This window comes from Myotis daubentonii, chromosome 5 (genome assembly GCF_963259705.1).
Source record: "Myotis daubentonii chromosome 5, mMyoDau2.1, whole genome shotgun sequence".
In the NCBI taxonomy this organism is placed as follows: Eukaryota; Metazoa; Chordata; class Mammalia; order Chiroptera; family Vespertilionidae; genus Myotis; species Myotis daubentonii.
Genome location: NC_081844.1, coordinates 6,462,027 through 6,484,294, shown reverse-complemented (window position 1 = coordinate 6,484,294; position 22,268 = coordinate 6,462,027). Strand labels below are relative to the sequence as shown.

Sequence of the window (22,268 nt, the reverse complement as noted above, 5' to 3'; positions counted from 1 at the left end):
CACAGTAGGGACCAATTTCCTGCTTCCAGAGCTGCGGCGGCAGCGGCCAATACAGTAAGAGCAGGCGCCACTTCACATTTCCAGAAGGATCTCACGGAGGCATAAAACTGCTAGAGTCCGGGAGCCCCGACCGCGAGCATGGGGAACGCGCATCCCAAAGGCAGCGGCAGGGCCAGTGCGCCGCCCCGCCCCGAGCTGTCCTTCTGTGGCTCCTTTCCGAGGAGATGGGGCGAGAATGTCTTTCTAAATAACGAGCTGCTGACCTCCAAGATCCTGTCCATGCTGCGGCCACAGTCAGAGCAGGGCTTCCAGACGGGCCGCCTCCCCTACCCTGCCCACTTCCTCAGCACCAACTCTGTCCTTGCCTCCGTCACAGCGGCCGTGAAGGAGCCCCCGCCGCCCACGCTCCTCTCTGACGGCAGCCTGGCCCTCTCCAGGAATGCCGGCATGACCGTCTCGCAGAAGGGCAGTCCACAGCCAGCACCCAGCCAGGCGGGAACAGGGGCGAGACTCGGGTAAGCGGCCCTCTCGGCTGTGGGTGCGGAGCGGGAGGGAGCTCGGGGTGGCGGTCGGAGGGGACCCTCCGTCGGCCTCTCTGAAGGGAGACCCGGCCTGGAGGTGAGGTTCCAGGAACGCCGGTTCAGAGCCACTGCTTTCCCTTTTTAAAAGCTGTGGTTTTGCTTCTTGCTCTCGAAGGACCCTCGTCCGGGGTCCCTTTCTTTACTCAAGACGAGGCTAAAAGTCCCACTGAGGTCGCCGTGGAGGTTGCGTCCTGTTATTGATGCCCCACCGCAGTGTTTGCAGGCCTCCCGGTGGCTCATCCGATGCCGCTTTCAGCAGTGCTGGGGGAGCAGGCCTCCTGCTGAAAGGTCTTCGTGTGATCCTTGTTGGATGGCGGGAAGGGAGCCGGTGGGCTTTCTCTGAAGGGTTCTCCCCCAACCCCCCGCGGAGTGAGGCTTTGTCCACGAACTCTGAGCTCTCGAACTCTGAGCTCTCGCTTGAAGGAATTTGGGGGCGAGGGCGCCACTGGCCAGTAAAGGAAGCTTACACTTACCGCACCCCGACTGTGTCTGGACAGTAAAGTTCGTTATGCTGAAGAGGTCCTGATGTTGTGTTGGCAGTCTTCTAATTTTCAAAAGTGACTTGTGACGAAGTAAAGGCTCATACTAAAATCCACGAAGTTCTCCATCGTATTTAAGCAGATTGATGAACAGTCTAATTTGCCTTCATAGGATGGGGTGTGCATATTTAATTCAATATTTTGAAATAATTGTTTTTATGATTTTTTTTTTTTAGACCAGTCATAGGAGAAATGGATGAAGCCGACTCTGTATTTTTGAAATTTAAGCAGGTAGCTGACGACTCCCTTTCACTTACATCCTCGAATGCCGAGTCCATTTTTGTAGAAGGTACTGTCTTCCCAATTCCTTCACTGGTGACATGTGGTCCCCACTCACCCTGGGGATGCTGGGACCCATGTCAGTTTGTTCATGGGATGAAGGCCAGTCAGGCTGAGGTGCTAAGCAGTGGCCTCCCGCCCTCCCCCAGACCCCTACACTGCCTCCCTGAGGAGTGAGATCGAATCGGACGCCCACGAGTTCGAGGCCGAGTCCTGGAGCCTGTCTGTGGACCCGGCGTACGCAAAGGAACAAAAGAAGGAGGTGGCGAAGAGACAGGATGTGATTTATGGTAAGAAATCCTACGCCCCCACACTGGCATTTCCTTCTTTTCTTTCCTTTTTTCTTTTTTTCAAATTTTTCCACCTGGAATCTGGGCTCCACTGCTGACGCCCCCTGAGACTCTCAGCCGCTCACTGCTCTCCCCAGGACAGGGAAGAGGTGTCCAGGAACACCCCCAAGGGTCAGGATGGCCAAATGCCCTGTGGGTGACCCTGAGAGAAGAACGGCCTCAGCGTGGCTGTGATTGGGGTGTTTGGGAAGCATGTCCCTTTCTCCCCATGTGACTGTAGCACCAGCTTCCTGGTAGGCGCTCCTTCCCACTGGCTGTCAGAGAACCAGGCCATGGGCAGCCACTGTCCTGAGACGAGATGTTGTGGGTTGCAATGAAAATCCCAGCTCCTAAGGCACAGAGCCATTCCCAGGCCAAGAGCTGTGCTGGGGGCCCTAGCCCTCCAAGCCCCTTTCAACAGCAGTGGGAGAGAGAAGCATCGATTGGTTGCCTCTCGTACGCACCCCAACCGAGGACTGAACCCACACCTAGGGATGTGTCCTGACAGGAATCGAACCCACGACCTTTCGGTGTACAGGATGATGTTCCAGCCAACTGAGCCAGCGCAGCCAGGGCTGTTACTGGCTCTTCTCATGGTCCTCTCTTCGTGGGAGCCATCCCCCAAGAATGAGTATTGTGTCACCTGAGGAGGCACTTTGCTGTTCCTGATGGCATTCTGGGAGGAAATGCTGGCATTTCCAGAAGCGTTCTCTCTTGGTATCCCACACGGCAGGTCTAGCTCCGAGACCCCCGTGGGCCACTTGGTAATGTCCACTGGCACTCACGTCCTTCTGCGTTTCACACGCTGAGCCCCCTGCCTGGCCCAGGGTAAAGTGGGGTGTGGCTGTGGAGGAAAACCTTGGTGGATGCTTTCCCTCAGGGTCCAGAGCCAGGCCACAGATCCTGCAGAGAGGGACAGGGGGACCAGCCTAGATCCCCCCTTCCATCTGGGCAGCCAGTTGCCACCTGATCTATACTGCTGGGCGAACACAGACTGCTTCCAGCCCTCCTCCGGCCCCCTCTGGACACCTGGGGCCCAGCCCTGTTGACGTTGGTTTTATCTTGAAGAGCTTTAAGGCCTTGTCTTGAATATCAGAAAAACTCTAACACAAAACCTGATCTTTCTTTGCCTTTTACAATGAATTCAAATCTCACTTGCCCTGGCCGGGTGGCTTAGTCTGAGTCTGGCCACTGACATGCTCAAATGTGTGAGTTTCACACCCCAAGGAATGGTGTTTATCCAATCTTCTGGCTTAAACAGCCTTGAAATGTCTTTGTTCGACTCTAGGCACAAAGCCCTCCTGTGGCCCCAGCTGATTTGGCTCAGTGGATAGAGCATTAGGCCAAGGACTGAAGGGTCCTGGGTTCAATTCCTGTCAAGAGCACTATCTCGGTTGCAGGCTCAATCCCCAGCCCCGGTCGGGAAGCAGCCAGTAGATGTGTGTCTCACACATCAATATTTCTCTTTCTCTGTCTCCCTCCCTTCCACTCTCCCTAAGAGTCAATCGAAAAATCCTCAGGCAGGATTAACAACAAAAAAAACACCCTCCTGTGAATTTGAGGACAGTACACATCGTGGGTCCTCCCTGTCCTGATGTCACTCCATCCCCCGCTGCTCCCTTAAGCTGGGACCCCTGCAGGACTGGGGCCGGAAGGCCTGGCCCCTGGGCAGTAAGGCCACGGGGACAAGGATTTGGGTGGAGAACTGAGAAGCCAGCCTGGTGCGTGGTGGGCAGGCAGCACACACAGTGCCCCCGTGGGACACGAGGAGCCAAGCCAGGGTGTGCTCCCACTCGGGGTAAGTTCTGTCGTCCATGTCTCCGCAGAGCTGATACAGACGGAGGTGCACCACGTGCGGACGCTCAAGATCATGCTGAAGGTCTACTCCAGGGCCCTGCAGGAGGAGCTGCAGTTCAGCAGCAAGGCCGTCAGCCGCCTCTTCCCGTGTGCAGACGACCTGCTCGAGGTGCATGGCCACTTTCTCTCTCGGCTAAAGGAACGCCGCCAGGAGTCCCTGGAAGAGGGCAGCGACCGGAATTACATCATCCAGAAAATCGGGGACCTCCTGGTACAGCAGGTGGGCAAGGCCAGCACAAGCCCCGCCCCCTCTGTTCCTCCTAATCACAAAAACATGGCTCCCTGCAGTATTGGAATTCATAAGAAATACACGTGGTCTTCATCCAGCTTCCTGGCTCCCAGCTCCCAGCCCTAGGGTCTCCTGAGTGCTGAGAGCAAAGGTGTCTGATCTGTGAATGAGGTAACTGTCAGGAAGAGCCTAAGGATGGCAGCTGATTGCCAGGGGACCCGACCATTGATGAGAGGGTTGGAATTTCGTCCCACCCCCAACAAGAGGGGGTGGAGGTTGAACAATTGATAGTGGTCATTGAGTTAATCAATAGTAACTGTGTAGTGAAGCCACCATAAAAACCCAGTACGGTTTGGAGAGCGTGCAGGCTGTGAGCACATGGAGATTTGGGGAGTGGTGCCTGGGCAGGTCGCGGAAGCTCTGCACCTTTTCCCATCCTGGTCCCACGCATCTCTTCCATCTGGCTGTTCCTGAGTTACATCCTTTATAACAAACCAGTGATCTAGCAAGTACCATGTCTCTCCGTTCTGTGAGCCACTCTAGCAAATTCATCTAACCCAAGAAGGGGATGGTGGGACCTCTGGTTTATAGCCAGTCGGTCAGGGGCTCGGGTGACACCTGGTGTCCTGGGGAGGGATACTTTTGAGGGACTGTACCCTTAACTGTGGAATCTCACGCTGTCTCCAGGTAGACAGTGTCCGACCCTGCTGTTGTCTGAGAATCATTACTATGGAGGGGACCGCCCCCACATTGGAATTGGGCCCAGGAACCCTTTCCCCCGATTGGTTGAGAGCCTGCCGCTCTAGAAGACAGTGATCCGGGGCCCTTCCTGCTGTGTGTGCAGCTAATGGTCTAACCACAGACGCCTAAATAGCAACACGCTTGTGCAATCACTGTCCAGCAGTGCATTCTGGGCTTTTCTTTGGTTGATTGGCTGGCCTTTATTTTTTTTGTCTTGGTGGCTGTGTTTCTTTGTTAGAAGCGTATTGATTACCCAAAACCATTCATGGGGGAGGGGGGTGCTGACCCTGAATTGACTTCAGAGTCAACCTCTGAGTCTTGGCCAAGATTGACAGAGGATCTCGTTACCCCTCATCTGACCTCAGAGTGCTCCAGGATCTGAGTCAGCTCATGAGAATTAATTAGAAGATACCCCTTTTGCTTTTAAATTTTTCTAACATTCTTTGGCTTAAATATATTTTTTCTTCTCAGATTTCAGGAAGTTGTTACAGCACCTATAATGGCATAAGCTCATGAGCACTTTAGCTTTCTGTGCCTTGCCGTGAGACACCTGTAATGAAGCATTGCTGTGTTTGAGGGTGTGTTAGAGAAGAAAGTTAAATTGCAAGTGAACTTAGTATTTGTTTTAGGAGAAAACAGATGAGCTGGAAGAAAACTTTCCCTGGTGGTTAACATCTCCACTGTCTTTCTTCAGTTTTCAGGTGAAAATGGAGAGAGGATGAAAAAGAAATATGGTGTCTTTTGTAGTGGACACAACGAAGCAGTCAGTCATTACAAATTGTTGCTGCAACAAAATAAGAAATTTCAAAACTTGATCAAGGTAAAAAGAACTATAATTTTAATTAAAAACATATCCTCTTTGCTGTAGGTTTTCCCCTACAGAGCTGTTTGGATATCCTTTGATTAAGGTGCCTGTTATAAATCAATGATTTTCAAGTTGTTATTTCATTCTTAATGACACATTCAGAACAAGTCAGAGGAATCTTCTGGAGAATCCCTAGGTGCAAAGTAGAGTTAGAGCTTTGTTCCTCGACACACCACGGTGGCCCCTGAGATGCCCCAGCATAGAGCCCGCTGACCACCCTTCTCAAAATGTTGAGGTGACACAGTGTGGTTTCAAGGGGCACCCTTCCCTGGGAGCCACCCCCTCCAGAGTCACCTGTTGTGGCTTCAAACACTCCGACTGATGCAAGGTGTGCCTTACTCTAAACCTTTGCCTCCTCCCCTCTCTGGTCCCCATTTGTTCCCTGATAGCCTGTGGAATGACCCACACCCATGTTTTGCCTATCAGTGTGTGGACGCTCAAGCTCAGAACTAAAAATACGTCCCCAGCCTGGGTCAGCCGGTCGGGCAAGGCCCGCCTCCCATGTTCTAGAAAGGACACCTGGTTGAGGCTGCGGGGCTCCATCAGCGTGGCTCTGCAGCAGCCCCTGCCACCTGTACCCTGAGGTGACATTCTCTAACGAATGGTCACTTCACTCCATTACCATCCTAGTGGGTAGACATGAAAGGGAGAGGGCACTTCAGGGCCTGAATTCATCTGTGCTGAGCAGTGGGACAGGCCACCCGACGTCATGGCTAGAAACACCTGGGAAGTGGGCAGGTTCTGATGAGTCTCACGCATCCCACCGGGACTCCCAGCCCTCTCTGCAGTGTTGGCATTTCTGAAGCAGGCGGACGGTGGGCTGGTATGCTCTGGAGAGCTGCTCTCAGTCCCCACCCAGGAACGGCTTCTGAAGGCCAGTTCTTGGGCTCTTACCAGAGGTGTGCATCAGACGCCAGCAGGGAGCGGTTCAGGAGGCCCCCGCCCATTCATTCTGGAAGGTTCCAGCAGCCGTCAGTCAGGGTTGGGATCCCATGCAGGGTGCGTGTGTGCATCATGCAGCTCTCCAGGTGGTTCCCATACCCGCCCCTGGCTGGGTCTGGTTCTTCTCAGCTGGTCTCTCGGGGGCCCTCTTACAACAGGCATGGCTGTCTTGGCCTTTGTTGCCTTTACGCAAACAGAGGGGCTCCCTGCTTTTAAATACCCGGTGAAGTGCAGAGAAAAGGTGCCCACCAGCCAGGAGAGGAAGGCGCGCCCAGCCTCAGGATCCGATCCAGTTAAACTCCCTGATTTGGCGGGAATAAAACGTCAGCGTGTCATGGTTTCTTTCCATTTCATAGAAAATCGGCAGCTCTTCCATCGTGAGACGCCTTGGCGTGCAGGAGTGCGTTCTTCTGGTCGCTCAGCGCATAACCAAGTACCCCGTGCTGCTGGAGCGCATCCTTCAGAACACGGAAGGTGCGCCGCCGCCCTGTCCTGCCCGTGGTGCTGGGTCTGTCTGCTTGCCCCTCTGGGCAGCGGATTGGATAAGTGCCCCTCGGATTTGTCCCTGGTTCTCTGGGTTCAGCTGAGCGTGGCGATCATGAGCCAAGTGCCACCATGCGAATCCACTGTGTTGGGTGCTGGGGTTTCCAACAAAGAAAGATGGGCACTGAGTCTCGTTTGCCTGCTGTTACCCCTGCCCCTGGCACAGGCATCTGGGGAGTGGATGAATGATGGAGAAAGTGCCCTCATTAAGGTCACTCCTGAGTGATCCAGACGGGCACAGAGTCCAGGGGCAGGGCCGTGAGAGGGACTTGCCTACAACATGGAGGGCAGAGGAGAAGGCCAGGGCAGTGCTGGCCCTGCTCCCTCAGCTCCAGGGGACTTGAGCGTGGGAAAATGAGCACGTTTCCCCACCGTGAAAGCCGTATCCCTAGCTCGTGGCGATGGCAGGGGTGCAGGGAGGCTGTTGACCAGGCAGTGCCCACGGAGCTGTGCAGGGCTGCTCTTACCAGTGCGGTGCACCTGACTTCAACAGACACTCTGGGCAAAACCCCAGCGCTGGGCTAGTGCATGTATTTTGGAGAAGCATTGATGTCTTGGGAAATTCAAGTTGGGAGGTGATCTCGAGGGTCCTCCAAGCAGTCCTGCCTCAGGGAATGCAGCTCACAGACCCCGTAGTGTGTCCCCCTCTGTCGTGTTCATGAACGCAGACGAAGGAAGGCACTAACTCTGCTGTGTGTGGCAGCTGGCTCCAAGGACTACGAAGACCTGACCCAGGCCCTGAACCTCATCAAAGACGTTATCTCACAAGTGGACACCCAGGTCAGCGAGTGCGAGAAAGGCCAGCGCCTCAGAGAGATCGCAGGGAGGATGGACCTGAAGTCCTCCAGCAAGCTCAAGAACGGGCTGCCCTTCCGCAAGGAGGACATGCTGCAGCGGCAGCTGCACCTGGAAGGCACGCTGGCCTGGAAGACCACGGCGGGGCGCCTGAAAGGTGAAGTCTGCCCGGCGTGCAGCGCGCTCTGGGGGTGCTGGGCACTGCTTTGGAGCAGGAGCACCGTCCGAGGGGGTGGGCACCCTCTGCATTGCTGGTGCCATCGAGGAGTAGTGGCTCCCATCTTCGACCGGTGGCACCTTCTTGGTTTGGTACCACCTTCTTGAATAGGTGCTGCCAACTTGGAGTGGTGCCACGACCTTGGAGTAGGGGGTGCCCTCTGGGTCAGTGAGCAGCACCATTTGGGGTTGGTGGGTGCCGCTGGCCAGAGCCACTGTGGCCTGGCTGCTTTGTGGCTGAAGGGAGATTGTGTGCAGAGTCGGTATGAGCACAGGCAGCCAGGAGTGTAGTGAGAATGAGATGCTCACACCAGCACCCTCTCCCTCCATGTTTAAGGTGGTGGGATGCACACCAGGCGGGCATGGGACTCACGGGCGTTTGAACAGAAATCCAAAGCTTCGTGAGGCCCAGGTTACTTCCAAACAAGCCGTGGGTGCGCCTGCAGTGGCCCAACCACCGAAGAGCCTGGTTTGGGTAGAAAACACCACACAGACCTCAGTATCCCCGGGCACCCCAGTCACGGCTAAGGGTGTGCTCTGAGCCCAGCTTTCAGAATTCATGGCGTGATCTCACGCTCGAGGTTCATGAGCCTCTAGAAGCATCCTGGCCTGTCCACTGGCATCAGCATCTGTAAAGATCCTAAAGGGAGTGGCAAAATCCTCAGGTGGTCAAACGATGGAATGTGTCTGTGGTATTTTGCATGACATGCGTCCAGTAGATACAGTTGCAGCGGTTCTCAACCTGTGGGTCGCGAACAATGAAAATACATCCTGCATATCAGATATTTACATGACGATTCATAACAGTAGGGACATTACAGTTATGAAGTAGCAACAAAAATAATGTTATGGTTGGGGGTCACCACAACATGAGGAACTGTGTGAAAGGGTCGCGGCCTTAGGAAGGTTGAGAACCACTAGGTTAGTGCCTCCCGTGTGCCAGGCCTGAGGTGGGTGGTAGAAGGCCCCTGCCCTTATGGGGCTCCCGTCAGCGGGCAGAGAGAAACCAGTCAACAGAAACATAGTGCGAAGTGTAGTAAGTGCTTTGAGGGAAGCCAGAGGCTGGGTTGAGAGGGTGTCTGATTCTCCCTGAGAAAGCCGTGTTCCCAGGCATGAGTGCTCGTGTCGGAACTACACTCAGGATCGTACCATGTGCTCGGGTGCTGTGAGAGGTACTCACAGGGACAAGACACCCACCTGCTGCCCCAGGAAGGAGGCCTCAGCCACGAGGGGACAGGAGTGCATTGCTGCAGGAGGAGGCAGGAAGCCGGGGTCCAGCACCTCAGGTCCCAGGTGGCCTGGGCAGGTAGAAGGAGGGAGGGGGCGGAGTTCACATTTGAGAAATCATAGTGAGAGAACCTCAAAGACCAGACCCAGCAGGCACCGTTACAACAGGGGGCGTTGGGGCGCAGGGCCCGGCAGTGCAGCAGCAGAAACGTGGGAACCCAGGCAGGTGGGGGCGGGGCGGGGGGGAGGCTTGAGGTTGAAAGGAAACCCTCAGGCTCCTGCAAAAGCATCATGGCTCGGGGCTGAGAGTGGCCCAGGCTCCTCCCATGGTGCCCAAGGCCTCCTCAGGGTCCATGTCTCCTGGCACCCCGTGCATTGCCTCCTGTCCTCTCCCCTTAGATGTCCTTGCCGTCCTGTTGACCGATGTGCTGTTGCTGCTACAAGAAAAGGACCAGAAGTACGTCTTTGCTTCTGTGGTATGTGTCCCTCTCTTCACGCGAAGGGCTGCTGGCTGCGCAGAAGGCGCTGGGTGGAGGGGTGGCCAGGCTGCATCCACAACTAGACGAGAACAGCACAGAGCGAGGTGGCTGGACAAGCCCATCCATAAGTCACGTGCTGTCCCCGGTCCTCCCAGGGCCAGAAGGTTCCAGAAGGCAGGAGTAGAAGTTCCCCAGAACAGGGGTCCTGTCTAATTGGTCTGACGAGGCTGCAAGGGCTCGTGCAGACATCCTCTGTCTGCATTCTGTGTCTTTCTGTCAGAGCGCTCAGATCCTCACCGGCCCCGGCCTTGCCAGGAAAGCCCCTCTGCCCTTCCCGGGGACTTTCCGCCTCGACGCTGAGAACACGCTCAGGCAGCCACCACCCTGTGCTGTGACCATGTTGATCCCACAGCAGGCTGGCCCCAGGAGACCCTTGCTGTGGGAGCCACGCCTGCCACGGGCTCTGCGCAGCCGGTGGGCTGGGGGTCGGGCTGGGATGCCAGTCACCCTCCCCACCCACAGCCCCCGGGACTTGCTTCCTCCTCTGCTCACCTGCAGGGCCCCGCGTCCTCAGGGTCTGACAGCACAGACCTCCCTGCAGGGGAGGCGTGACCCCCCGCCAGGCCTCCAGGTTCACCTGACGAGGAGGGCAGCGCTGACTCAACTATGAAGTCACGTACCTTTCCCAGATTTGAAAGCCTGCCAGGTTTCCCAGCACGCGGACGGGTCGGGCTGCTCGGTGGAACCTCGTCTGGCCTTGGCTCCAGCACACCTGTGTGCTGTCGGTGCCCTCGCTTGAGGGTGATGCGATGCTGCGGTCTGCTTGGTGCCTGCTCCCTGTGTCCCCGCATGGTTGTCCCTCTGCGCGCGTCTGTCTCTTCTTATAGGGACACCAGTCAGATTGGATCAGGCCCACCTTAATGACCTCGTTTTAACTTAATCACCCACGCGAAGGCCCGTCTCCAAATGCAGTCACGTTCTGAGTGCAGGGGGTGATGGCTTCAACGTATGAATTTGAGGGAACACCATTCAGCCCAAAACAACCAGCTGAAAATGTGTATTTTACTATCTTCTTACGGACTGCTCACTGGGAGTACTGGTTGGCCCTGGGTGTTTGGGACCAGGGTCAGGAGGGAGATTTAGTGTTAGAGTTACTATCTGCTCTTGTTTTTCTGTTTGTTTTTTTGTTGTTGTTTTTTAGTTTTGTGCTGTGTGCATGTGTTATCCTATATAAAAAAGGCCAATATGCAAATTGTCCCCTCAGCTGGGAGTTCTACCAGGAGTTCAGCCAGAGGGTGGGGCCCGCTGACCACCACCCACAGCCCCGCCGGACCCCACCTGTGCACGCATTCATGTACTGGGCCTCTAGCTGATTATAAAACACATTTGTTTAAGCACATTAAACAGATGCATTAAAGGATACAAGGATGTCATAGCAATCGTGTCTTTTTCCCCCAGATGGTAAAATATTTCTACTTTGGATTGTTTGGAAATAAGTGGGGCGCCCTGCGGTAGGTAAAAGGTGACCCTCCCACCTTGTTCCACCCACGTAGGACTCGAAGCGCCCCGTCATCTCATTGCAAAAGCTCATTGTGAGGGAAGTAGCCAACGAGGAAAAAGCCATGTTTCTGATCAGTGCCTCCCTGAAAGGGCCTGAGATGTACGAGATCTACACCAGTTCCAAGGAGGAGAGAAACGCCTGGATGGCCCACATCCGAAGGGCCGTTGAGAGGTGAGCAGGGCCGGTGTGTTCCACGCGGGCCATTTTGCCCTTGGCTGTGACCTTGACCTGCCCAAGAGAGCACCAGAAACCACAGGCGGACAGAGACCTTTGCTTCCCCTCTCCACTCTCCACCTTGTGCTTTTTCCTCCCCTTTATTCAAAGATGCCACCATTCCGACTCCTCTAAAGAGACCCCAGCGTGTCTCGCCAGGAGACGTGGAGCCCGGCAGCTCTGACTTCCGTTCTGGTGGGACACAAGCCTGACACACAAGCTGTCCCCATCCTACCACCACCCATCTCCCCGCCCCCAACCCCCGTCTGGGGCCAGACCTGTTGGAGCAGATCGTGGCATTCTGTCCTTCCTCCCCGGGCCAGGGAACCTCGGACCCCAGCCCTGTGGTTCTGTGTGATGCCTGGCTCCTGGTCCACCCAGCAGGTGGGAAAAGGGGGCCCAGCCCCCACACCTAGGCAGCCTGCCGCTTCCTCTCTCGGTGCCTGGAAACCTCCCAAAGCCTTAGCCTGTTGGGAGCTCCCTCCATCCTCGCCTCAGCCCTGCTAGCCTTGCAGCCTCCGTGCGGGGCAGGGCCCTAGGAAGAGCTATCCCCAGTCTCTTCCTCCCGCTGTGGCCGGCATTTAAAACGTGGCTGGTCCTGGCCCAGTAGTTCGGTTGGTTAGAGCATCGTCCTGATCCACTAAGGTTTCGGGTTTGAACCCCGGTCAAGACACATACAAAAATTAACCAATGAATGCATAAGTAAGTGGGACAACAAATTGATGTGTGTCTTTCTCTCTCAAAATCAATCAAATTTTAAAAATTTAAAAAGCGGTGACATGGCTTTCAAGGCATTTTAAATAAATAAATAATAAAACCTGTGGCTGGTGATATCCCAGCACTGAGATGAGGTTCATGCTAAGGGCTGTCTTGCTCTTCCCTGTCCTTGTTCTCCTGCCACATTGACCAGCTAACCCCACCACACAATGAGACCCTCTTTAGCAGCTGGTTCTGAGATAAACTTCTCGGCCCGTTTCCGAGGCCAGTCCGCCCGTGAGCATTCTCAGCCGTCTGTCCCCCTCCCCGCAGCTGTCCTGACGAGGAGGAAGGGCCCTTCAGCGAGGCTGAGGAGGAGAGGAAGGTGGTGGAGGCCCGCGCCCTGAGGCTGAGGGACTTCCAAGGTAAGAGGGAGGGAGTCTGGGCGCCCATGCCCACAGATGTGCCCCCTACATGGTGGTGACATGGCCCTGCAGAGCACTCCTTAGGCAGCAGGCCTGGGCCCACCAGTGGCATTTCTGTTCTGTCCCACTGGGATTGGCCGTGGCGAGAATCACTGCGCAAGTGACCGGATCTGCTGTGGCCGCCTCGGGTCCAGCCCTGCGGGCTGTTGCAGCAGCTTTGTCAGGAGGTGCAGAGTGGTCTCCGGGGTGTGGGGAAGGGAGGAGGGGCACAGCGTCCCAGAGCCCCTTCCAGACGCGACTGCTTTGCCATACAGGCCCCCTCCCACCGTCCGCATTCAGGGGAGTTCACGGTGAGTGTCCCAAGTCACGCACGAAGGCGCACCCGGCCCTGTACTAGCGCAGGACCCACAGCCTCCTTCCACAGCCTGGCTCGGGGACCTTGGCTTTCTCCTCCCCATTTTAATTTTTTAAACTACTTTATTGAGATAGAATTCTCACACCATATAATTCACCCATTTAAAATGTCCCATGCAATGGATTTTAGCACATCACAGCCATCACCACAATTTATTTTATTTTATTTTATTATTATTTTTTTTAAATATATATTGATTTCAGAGAGGAAGAGAAAGGGAAAGAGAGCTAGAAACATCAATGATGAGAGAGAATCATTAATTGGCTGCCTCCTGCACGTCCCCCTCAGGGGATCAAGCCCACAACCTGGGCACGTGCCCTTCACTGGAATCGAACCTGGGACCCTGCAGTCCGCAGGCCAACATTCTATCCACTGAGCCAAACCAGCCAGGGCACCACAATTAATTGTAGACCATTTTTATCACCCCAAAAGAAACCTCAGTCCCTGGTAGCAGTCACTCTCTGCTCTTCCTCCCCCAGCTCGATAACTTCTAGTCCAGCGGTTCTCAACCTGTGGGTTGCGACCCCTTTGGGGGTCGAACGACCCTTTCACAGGGGTCGCCTAAGACCATCGGAAAACACATATATAATTACATATTGTTTTTGTGATTAATCACTATGCTTTAATTATGTTCAATTTGTAACAATGAAAATACATCCTGCATGTCAGATATTTACATGACGATTCATAACAGTAGCAAAATTACAGTTATGAAGTAGCAACAAAAATAATTTTATGGTTGGGGGGTCACCACAACATGAGGAGCTGTATTAAAGGGTCACAGCATTAGGAAGGTTGAGAACCACTGTTCTAGTCAATTATCTCTGAATGTGGCTATTCCAGGGACCTTGTATAAATGGAGTTATAAGCATTTCTCCTTTTACATCTTGCTTATTTCACTTAGCATATTGTCAAGGTCCATCACTTTGCAGCAGGTGTCAGAATTTCCTTCCTTGTTATGACTGAGGAATATTCCATTGTGTGAGTGTAACGCATTGTGCTTGTTTACTCTCCTCCCAGTTTCAACAAATTCCTGTGAGATTTCAGCAAGGTCATTGCCAAGAGCAGTGCCTAGTACTCTGGTCTCAATCAACTTCCCTCTTCCCTCTTCCCGCTCACTAAGGGCATTATTTTAAATAAAGTAACATTTACGCAATAGGTACATAAAATTGGGTAGTATATATTTTATTTCTCTTTGTGAGGAAGTGCACATTTAAATATATTAATTAATTAAAATATCCAAAAGAAAGGGGAGGAAATCCCATTGGACCCTGGAGGGCATAATCCTAGCAAAGTATTCATTTCATCTCATTCTAACTCACAATTTTCTCTGATAGCAATGAAATATCTGTCCTGCATGGAGACTGTAGAGTCACACAGTGATGTGTCTTCATCACTCATTCCCAAGATTCTTAGTGAATTAGGACTATATATTTTTATCAAGATATTCTTTCCCATTTTGGATCAAAAGCTGAACTCACCCTTAACTTTGAGACACTCCCATCAAAACCAGAAGTCAGCCCTGGCTGGGTGGCTCAGTTGATTGGAGCATTGTCCCCTACACCAAAAGGTTGCAGGTTCGATTCCCAGTTAGGGCACACACTTAGGTTGTGGGTTTGATCTTTGGTCAGGGTGCGTATGTAAGGCTGATTAATATTTCTCTCTCTCCCTTGCGCTCTCTCTAAAATCAATTAAAAAACATATCCTCCCGGTGAGGATTTAAAAAACTGGAGCCATCCACTCTCCATTATCATCTTCACCTTGGCAGTCCCAGCCAGGGAATGTTGGGAGAGACAGAAGTAAGGCATGATTGGAAGGGTGGCAACAGAATTGTGGTTTTGTGTGTGAGTGTGTGTGTGTGTGTTTTCTTTATTTGTTTTTTAAGAAAATGGGTGAATGTATTTAATTTATAGCAGTGAGCAAATTCCTTGTATGAATGACAAAAAACCCAGAATCAGAAGGAAATGATTCATCAAAGCATGTGTAAAAATGGTATTAAAATATGCAGAATGATGTTTTTGCCTATGACATGATTATTTTGCCTATAAAATACAATAGAATCAACTGGAAAATGATTGGAACTGATGAGAGAGTGAGGGATTTATAAGTCTGAACGTGATGTAGATGTACTAACAATCACCAGTGAGGAAGTCTGATCCAGTAAGTCGCCGAGATGGCAGCCATACAAGCATAAAACAGGAAGACTTGTAGGAAGGAGTTTGACCTAAATGCCTGGAGGAGGACGTTCAAGATTAGAAAACTAAATCTTACCAGGCTCTCAGTTTGTCCCAAAATTGGCTTGTTAATGGTCTCACCATACCCCACCGTTTGCTATTTATGATTGTGGGAAGCAATCAGAGGCAGGGCCAGTCCCTCACTGCCTCACGAAGGTTGGATGGAGGGAGCAGTGGACCTTGGGGTGAGGTGGATCAGCAGGGGTCCCCGGAGGCCAGCCCACTCTGTGAGGCCCCCCCAGTGCCGACTCCTGGGGAACAATCCTAGAGAGCCTGACGGCCACCTCCGTGGCTTCGCAGAGCGACTGAGCCTGAAAGACCAGCAGATCGCACAGAGCCTGCGAGAGAAGCAGCAGATCTTCCTGGAGATGGCCGAGATGAGTGGCCTGGACGCCTCGGCTCAGCCGCGCCTCTTCCGAGGAGGGGACCTCTCAGAGAACCTGCAGGGCGAGTGGATCCTCAAGTCAGCCATGACCGAGAGTAAGTAGCCTCGCCCCAAGGTCCTCATGGGACAGCGCCGCCCTCTCCGGCACCCTTCTGCCCGGTAGTTCCTTGGCCCGGTGTGGCCAACTCGCCGCCCTCTCCGGCACCCTTCTGCCCGGTAGTTCCTTGGCCCGGTGTGGCCAACTCGCCGCCCTCTCCGGGGCACACTTCTATCTGGCTGGGCGGCTGGGCACCCTCCCCAGCACCTGTTAGAGCCAGAGGGTCGTTAGACGAGACCCAGTGCAAGCCCCTGGTCGCGGACTTAGACCACTTTCTCGCACATTTGACACTCCCGGTGCCTGCCGCATGCAAGGCACTGTTCTGGGCCCCAGGGATCTGAAGTCGACAGAGACGAGTCCCCACATTCAAGAGGTGACTCTCCTTTCTGAGTAGTGGGTCACGGTGATATATCCAGAAACACGCACACGTACACATTGATGGTCCTTTCCGAGGGCTCCTGGACCCAGCAGCCCTCCTAGGAGCTGGCCCAGGGTCTGGTGGGAAGATGCACCAGCAGCCATGGGAGGGCGCTGGCCGGTGGGTGGCCCGCCCCTGTGCGCGTCCTGCCAGGCCTGCTTCGCGGAGCAGTCGGGGTCCGTGCCAGAGCCCAGGCAGCTTCCATGCAGCTCCTGAGCCCCCACGTCAGGCCCGCAGCCGTGCTCATTCACCCTCTTTCAGCAGCAAACAAGGCAGACACATCCCCTCCCCTCACAGTGCAGGTCACAGCAGAGGGGCTCCCACGGACTCTGTCCCCATTCGGTCTGGCTTCCGCAGCCGTAGCAGTGTTCCTCCCATTTCTTCAGTGGCTGTTGTTCTTGGCCCCTGAGGCCTCTTGTGTCCTGGGCCTCGGCCAACTGCCTCACCTGGGCAAAGCCTGCTTGTCCTAGAGCACTTTGTGTGACCAGCCATGTCCCCAAATCCTCCCTCCATGACCCCTAACATTCTGGATGATGGTCACCACACAAGCAGTGGCCACACAGTTCCTTGCTGGACCCAGCATACCCTCAGGCCCAGGGTCCAGGATGCCCCGTCCACATGCTGCCCCACGGGGCTGGTCTCTCCTTTAGCCACGGAGAGGCCTGACCTGGGCAGAGCGCCTGTGCAGGGAGTGCACAGGGTCAGTGGGGCTGGTCCCCACCGCCCTCTGCCCTGGCCCTGCACCACACCTGACGCGCACAGTGTGACCGCATCCCGCCTGTCTCCTTCCACAGTCGAAGACATCCAGAGCCTCATCTGCAGGCGGCTGGGCGGCACCAGTGGCCAGGCAGATGGGGGTGCCCCTGCGGGCCTGCACCAGAGGGCAGAGGCCTTTGGAGGCTCCGACAGCACCAGTGACCCTGGCAAGAGTGAGTGGTACCTCCTCCGCAAGGGCTGGGCCCCGGGACCCTCGGGAAGGAAGGCCAGTAGCGGCAGCAGGTTCGGGCTCCTCAGATGTTCCCTTTGCTCGCATCCTCGGCAAAGCCGGCACCTGCTGTTTGGCGTCTCTGCTGCTGCTTCCTGTCGGCGTCCGTAAACCCGCTATGGTCAGGGTCAGGGACCGTCTGAGTGTTGTTGGTCATGTCTGACAGCAGCCGGGCCTGCTCCTGCTGATCTCTGCGCCACAGATGCCGCGTTTCGGCACAGGCCTAAGGCAGCAGCCCAGCCACCATTTCCTGCCTGGGTTCGGGCGGGGGGAGAGGGGGTCTAGACCCTGCAGAACCCCAAGCATCCTCACGGGCCTGGCCTGGGCTTCTAGGTGACGGTTGTAGGAAGAAGGTATGCAGCGGTGACCTCAGCCCAGGAGACCGGCAAGACCCCGTGAGCAGCGCAGATGCGAAGCTCGGCGACACCCCGGGCGCCTCTGAGGAAGCGCCGTGGGTGGTACGTTGCTCCCTCGGGCCAGTCCTGCGCTCAGGACAGCGCCGGCCCAGTTCTTGTCACTGCTCAGCCTCCCCTCACAGCCAGCGGCATGTGCTGTTGGCTTCGTGGGGAATAGCCTGTCTCAGTCAGGTCAGCGCGCCAGCTAGTGAGCCTCGTGTCTGTTCCTGCAGCCGGCAGGTGGGAGGCCGGGGGGGCGGGCTCAGGGCAGCAGCCGTGGCCTCCCCACAGGTGAGCAGCACCATGCGGGGCCATGAGCGGTCAGTGTCCTCACAGCCACGGGTGCCAATCATGCTGGCTGCTCCCTCCCCTTCGACTCAGAACACCCACCCTTGCCAAGCGTCGGGGTGAGAGCAGGGCCGGGCGGCGTGCTGAGTCCGAGGCCAGTGCCATGGCCAGGCCCCTGCCAGCTGCCTCCGCCTCCGGAGCCACCCTGCGCCCTCACTGCCCAGGCAGTGAGGAAAGCCTGCCATGCTGGGGCAGTCTTGTCAGCACGGAGTCTGGCTTGCTTCCTTAGCAGCTGTGTGCTCCGACATTGTTTCCGCAGGTGGAGGCCCCAGGCACTGAGTCTGGCCCCCGTCTGCCCACTGTCCTGGAGTTGGAGGTAGGCTCAGGCTCGTCCATCTCCTGGGGACTGGCACGCACACCGGGAGGGCTTCGGGCGGAAAGCCAGCACTCTGTCTCTCCACAGCTGGTCCAGCGAGTCCAGACACTGTCCCAGCTGCTCCTGAGCCTCCAGGTACAGGCGTGGTGGGCAGGGACAGGCTGCACTGCCCTTTGCCTGCTTGCGGCGGGGATCTGGGAGAGGGCAGGGCCAGCACCTCATGAGTCCACTTCCCCAGGCGGTCATCACCCAGCAGGACAGCTACGTGGAGATGCAGAGGGCCTCCATCCAGGAGCGCGAGAAGCAGTTCCGGCTGCAGTCGACACGGGGGAACCTGCTGCTGGAGCAGGAGCGGCAGCGTAACTTCGAGAAGCAGCGGGAGGAGCTGGCGGGCGTGCAGAAGCTGCAGAGCCAGCTGCGGCTGGAGCAGCAGCGCTGGGAGCGCCAGCGGGAGCAGCAGCGGCAGGAGCTGGACCTGGCCTTGGCCCACCTGCAGCAGCGCCAGAGCGAGGCAGCGCGGCTGCACGAGCAGCTGGCCCAGGAGCGCGCCGAGCTGGAGCAGCAGCGCCAGGCCTACCAGCACGACCTGGAGCGGCTTCGGGAGGCCCAGCGCCTCGTGCAGCGCGAGCGGGAGCGGCTGGAGCTGCTGCAGAGGCTCAAGAAGCAGAACACAGCGCCCGGGGCGCTGCCACCTGAGCTGCCCACAGAGGTGAGCGAGGGAGCGGGCAGCCGCCGGTGTGGTGCGTGGCGGCAGCGCATGCGTGAACACGCGGGGGACAAGGGCATGTGTGAGTGTCACCATGCAAGTGCCCGTGTTGGGGCTGCGAGCTCTGTGTGTGTGTGTGTGTGTGTGTGTGTGTGTGTGTGTGTTTAGGGGTCAGGCAGCAAATGGCAGCTCCATCGGCCCAGCTAAGAGGCTGCAAGCTGCGGGCCCAGGTTCCGGGCGGGTGGACAAGGCTCTCCCCAAAGCCCTGGGAGTGGGCGGTGCTGAGGAGAGCACCTCCCCTCTGTCCCAGGAAGGGCTTCCCTGAGGAGCATCTCTGGGGTGTGTCTCTGTCCCTCTTCCAGGCCCAGCCCCCAAGCCACTCCCCCAGCTTCAACGGGGAGGGGCTGGAAGGCCCTGAGCGCCCCGAGGTGGCTCGCCGGGACAGCACCCCAGCCGAGAGCCGGCCAGCCAGGAGCGACGTGCCTATCCAGCTGCTCAGCACCACCAACCAGATCCAGAGGCAGGCGGCCGTGCAGCAGCAGATCCCCACCAAGCTGGCGGCCTTCACCAAGGGCGGCAAGGACAAGGGCGGCAAGAGCAGGGGCTCCCAGCGCAGCGAGAGTTCAGGTGAGCTCTGTGCCTGAGGGAGGGTGTGGCGGGTGGGGCCCAGCTCCGTCTATGGAGTAGGGGTCTAGGTGATCTCTGGGAGACGTGGCCTCCAGTGCCGGCCCAGCCCCTCCCGGACTAGGAGATCCAGTCAGGGGCAATTAGTGACACCAAAGCCCCTCCTTGTGGGCGAACCACAGGACCAGGCCGTCCTCCGTCCTCCGGGAGATGCAGCTGGCCATGTGCTGAGGCCCTTCCCCCACCCTGGGGAGGTGTATCCTCTGGAAGCCACATGGGCCTGGCAGACCCCAGGTCCGTTCCACCTCAGTCCTCAAACTGGACCAGGAAGGGCGTGTCTTGGCAATTCAGAAAGAAGGGCCTGGCGGGCCTTGTGGGGTGGCACCAGAGGCCAGCAGTCAGAGCACCCTAGTCACTCGGGGACACTGGTGACGATGCCAGGGGTCTCTGACCCAGCTTCGGGGCTCCCTCAGGTGCTGTGAGTGTGCAGGTGTGGTCAGGGAGCCCTCCTGGGACCTACAGAGCAGGGCCTGTGTCCCAGGACTGGGTCCAGAGGTTGGCTTATTCTAGGGGCTACCTGGGGTCGGCTGGGGGCTGTTCTCCCCATTTTGTGTCACTGCATTTGGGGCTTACTGTCTGAGCGGGGTCCCCCTGGAACAGTGTCCTGGGAAGTGCTCAAGAGCAGGGGTGGGGGCTGCCATGTGCGGGAGCCGGGCTGAGCACCCAGGCTGCACCCTCTTCCCTCTGTCAGCTTCGTTCGACCTGAAGCAGCAGCAGCAGCTTTTCAGCAAACTCACGGGCAAGGAGGAGTATGCCTCTCGGAGCCACAGCTCACTGAGTCCCGTCCGGCGCAGCAGCCACCGCTCCGCATCCCCCCAAGGTGAGCCCAGCCACCCAGGCGCAGGGCCTCCGCAGTGCCTGGTGGCTGCCGACACCACCATCCTCTGTCTTCCAGACCTCTCCTGCCCGGCGCCCAGCCCAGCCGTGGAGGACACATCCCCCGAGTGTCCCCCCTTCCTGCCCGTGCTGCAGCCCCTTACCCCACTCGACAAGGAAGAAGTGAGCAAAGAAGACGTCATCTTCTTCTAGGGCCAGTGGCTTGAGGTGCCATGCTCTCTGGGACTCGCCGGCTGCCCTCCCCCTGCCCAGCACACCACCGTGGATGCCCACCTGGCCAGGTTTGGGCCGGGGCCGCCTGTCGTCTCCAGGCTCTTGCTGTAGGATTGATCAGCGGCGGTGCCTTTTTTTATACGAAAAGGGACATTTTTAATTGAAGGTTGAACCTAAGCTAACTGAGGAGCTATTTTAATGACAGCCCCCGCTTGGGTAGGGAGAGGCCCACTCCAAGCAGTTTTCCCAGGTAGTGACAGACTGGGGGTCCCACACGGAGCCTGACGACGGGCCAGACCTCGGTCTGAGGAGGAGGAGACACTGGAGCTGGACTGGTCATTAGGGCAGCAGAAGGGCCAGGGTAGTGTCAGCTGTCTCCCTTGGCAGAATCAAAGCCGAGATGTACATGGGTTCATGGTGAGCCTCAAGGCAAGGGCACAGGCAAGGCGAGGGCGTACATAGCCCCAGGGACAGAGGGCCCCCAGGGCAGAGTGCCTGGAAAGGATGGCCAGTTGTACGCGAGTTCTTTAGGGCAGAACTCACCTCGAAGGGGTCTGACTGGAACCCGTGTTAATTTAGTGGGTTTTTTAAAACCTGCTGTAGTCAATCTTTGTGATTTCCCAGGCACCTCACCGAGTCCGCGTGGCTCTCCAGGTGCTCGGCCTGGGAAAGCCAAATCAAGAGGTTTAGCCAGGCCAGCACACCCCAAAGTCCCAGCCCCCAGCAGGGGGCCCTCAGTCCCCATGAGATGGGCTGGTCTCCGGTGCTGATGGGCTGATGCAGGTACAACACAGAGCAGAGCGGTGGCGCTGCCAATGAAGGTGACACACTGGGAGCACATGTGGCCTGGAGACCTCCAGTGGGCAGGTGGCCACCTCACAGGCCCACACATCCAGTGAGCCGCTGTAGCGGGCTGTCCCCTTATCCCTGGAAGAGGTCAAGGGCCACCAGTCCACTCGCAAGGCTGTGGGTGTTGGGGTGGTGTCACATGTCAGGGTGGTGACTGAGCCAGAGCCACGTCCCACCTCTGGCCAAACACAAGCCGGGTGCTGGTGCAGGAAGGGGACATGACTCACTTTTCTGCATCCCAGGCTCCCTCCACCGGCCCAGAGCCCAGCACCTCCCGAAGCGTTGGCAGAATGGGTCCTGGGCTGCCCAGGAGTTGGGGCACCACAGGGTCAAGGTGACACAGCCAGTGAGTGACGAGCTGACAGCAGCCGTTCAGAACCACTCCGGCCCCGGCCCCCGCTGGCCCTGACCCTCAACTCTGCCTACGGGACCAGCAGCATCAGCAAGGGCCAAAGAGACGTGTCCTCCGTCCCCTGGACACGAGAGCCTGCCTGTGCTGGGTCTGTAATCAGTGTTGTGTGTTTGTACTGAGACGAATCAGAGCACTTTAGAGAATTCTCCTTTACTCCTGTCCTTTGTGCTTTCCTGGGCCTCAGGCCCACAGGAAGAGATGTCCAAGGCTCCTCCTCGGCGTGTGCCGTGCAGCGGGCAGGTAGCCTGCGGTGACTCCTGGGTAGGGCCCGGTTTTATTTGTAAAGTTGGCGGCTGAGCAGTGTTACTCCTGTGGGATCTGGGTACATCTTTGGTAACTTTGACATGATCTCAGTCCACCCAGTGATGCTACGATCGCAGCATGTCCTCATGCGGGATGTTTCAGAACTGCCTTAGAGCTCAAGCCCGATTCTAGCAATAAAGGTGTCTGAAGACGA

The 22,268-nt window shown here is 56.6% G+C and overlaps 1 protein-coding gene across 4 annotated transcripts in view; it reads left to right on the top strand.

Moving 5' to 3' along the window:
* ARHGEF18 (Rho/Rac guanine nucleotide exchange factor 18) overlaps positions 1–22,268 on the top strand; it is a 55,513-nt gene extending 33,245 nt beyond the window's left edge. Inside the window, exons 1-20 of one of the 4 annotated variants that reach the window (XM_059695730.1) lie at positions 124–515; positions 1,297–1,409; positions 1,549–1,689; positions 3,555–3,805; positions 5,250–5,375; positions 6,719–6,836; positions 7,609–7,857; positions 9,543–9,619; positions 11,176–11,354; positions 12,426–12,517; positions 15,467–15,646; positions 16,861–16,995; positions 17,385–17,509; positions 18,054–18,110; positions 18,198–18,245; positions 18,349–18,819; positions 19,179–19,443; positions 20,192–20,320; positions 20,396–20,544; positions 21,642–22,268. In XM_059695730.1, coding sequence (XP_059551713.1) covers positions 139–515; positions 1,297–1,409; positions 1,549–1,689; positions 3,555–3,805; positions 5,250–5,375; positions 6,719–6,836; positions 7,609–7,857; positions 9,543–9,619; positions 11,176–11,354; positions 12,426–12,517; positions 15,467–15,646; positions 16,861–16,995; positions 17,385–17,509; positions 18,054–18,110; positions 18,198–18,245; positions 18,349–18,819; positions 19,179–19,443; positions 20,192–20,320; positions 20,396–20,529 — 3,267 coding nt within the window. In that variant the 5' untranslated portion in view covers positions 124–138 and the 3' untranslated portion in view covers positions 20,530–20,544; positions 21,642–22,268. Of the gene's footprint in view, positions 1–123; positions 516–1,296; positions 1,410–1,548; positions 1,690–3,554; positions 3,806–5,249; positions 5,376–6,718; positions 6,837–7,608; positions 7,858–9,542; positions 9,620–11,175; positions 11,355–12,425; positions 12,518–15,466; positions 15,647–16,860; positions 16,996–17,384; positions 17,510–18,053; positions 18,111–18,197; positions 18,246–18,348; positions 18,820–19,178; positions 19,467–20,191; positions 20,326–20,395 lie in introns of those variants that run through there. The other 3 variants (XM_059695732.1, XM_059695729.1, XM_059695731.1) reach the window with 3 other exon arrangements.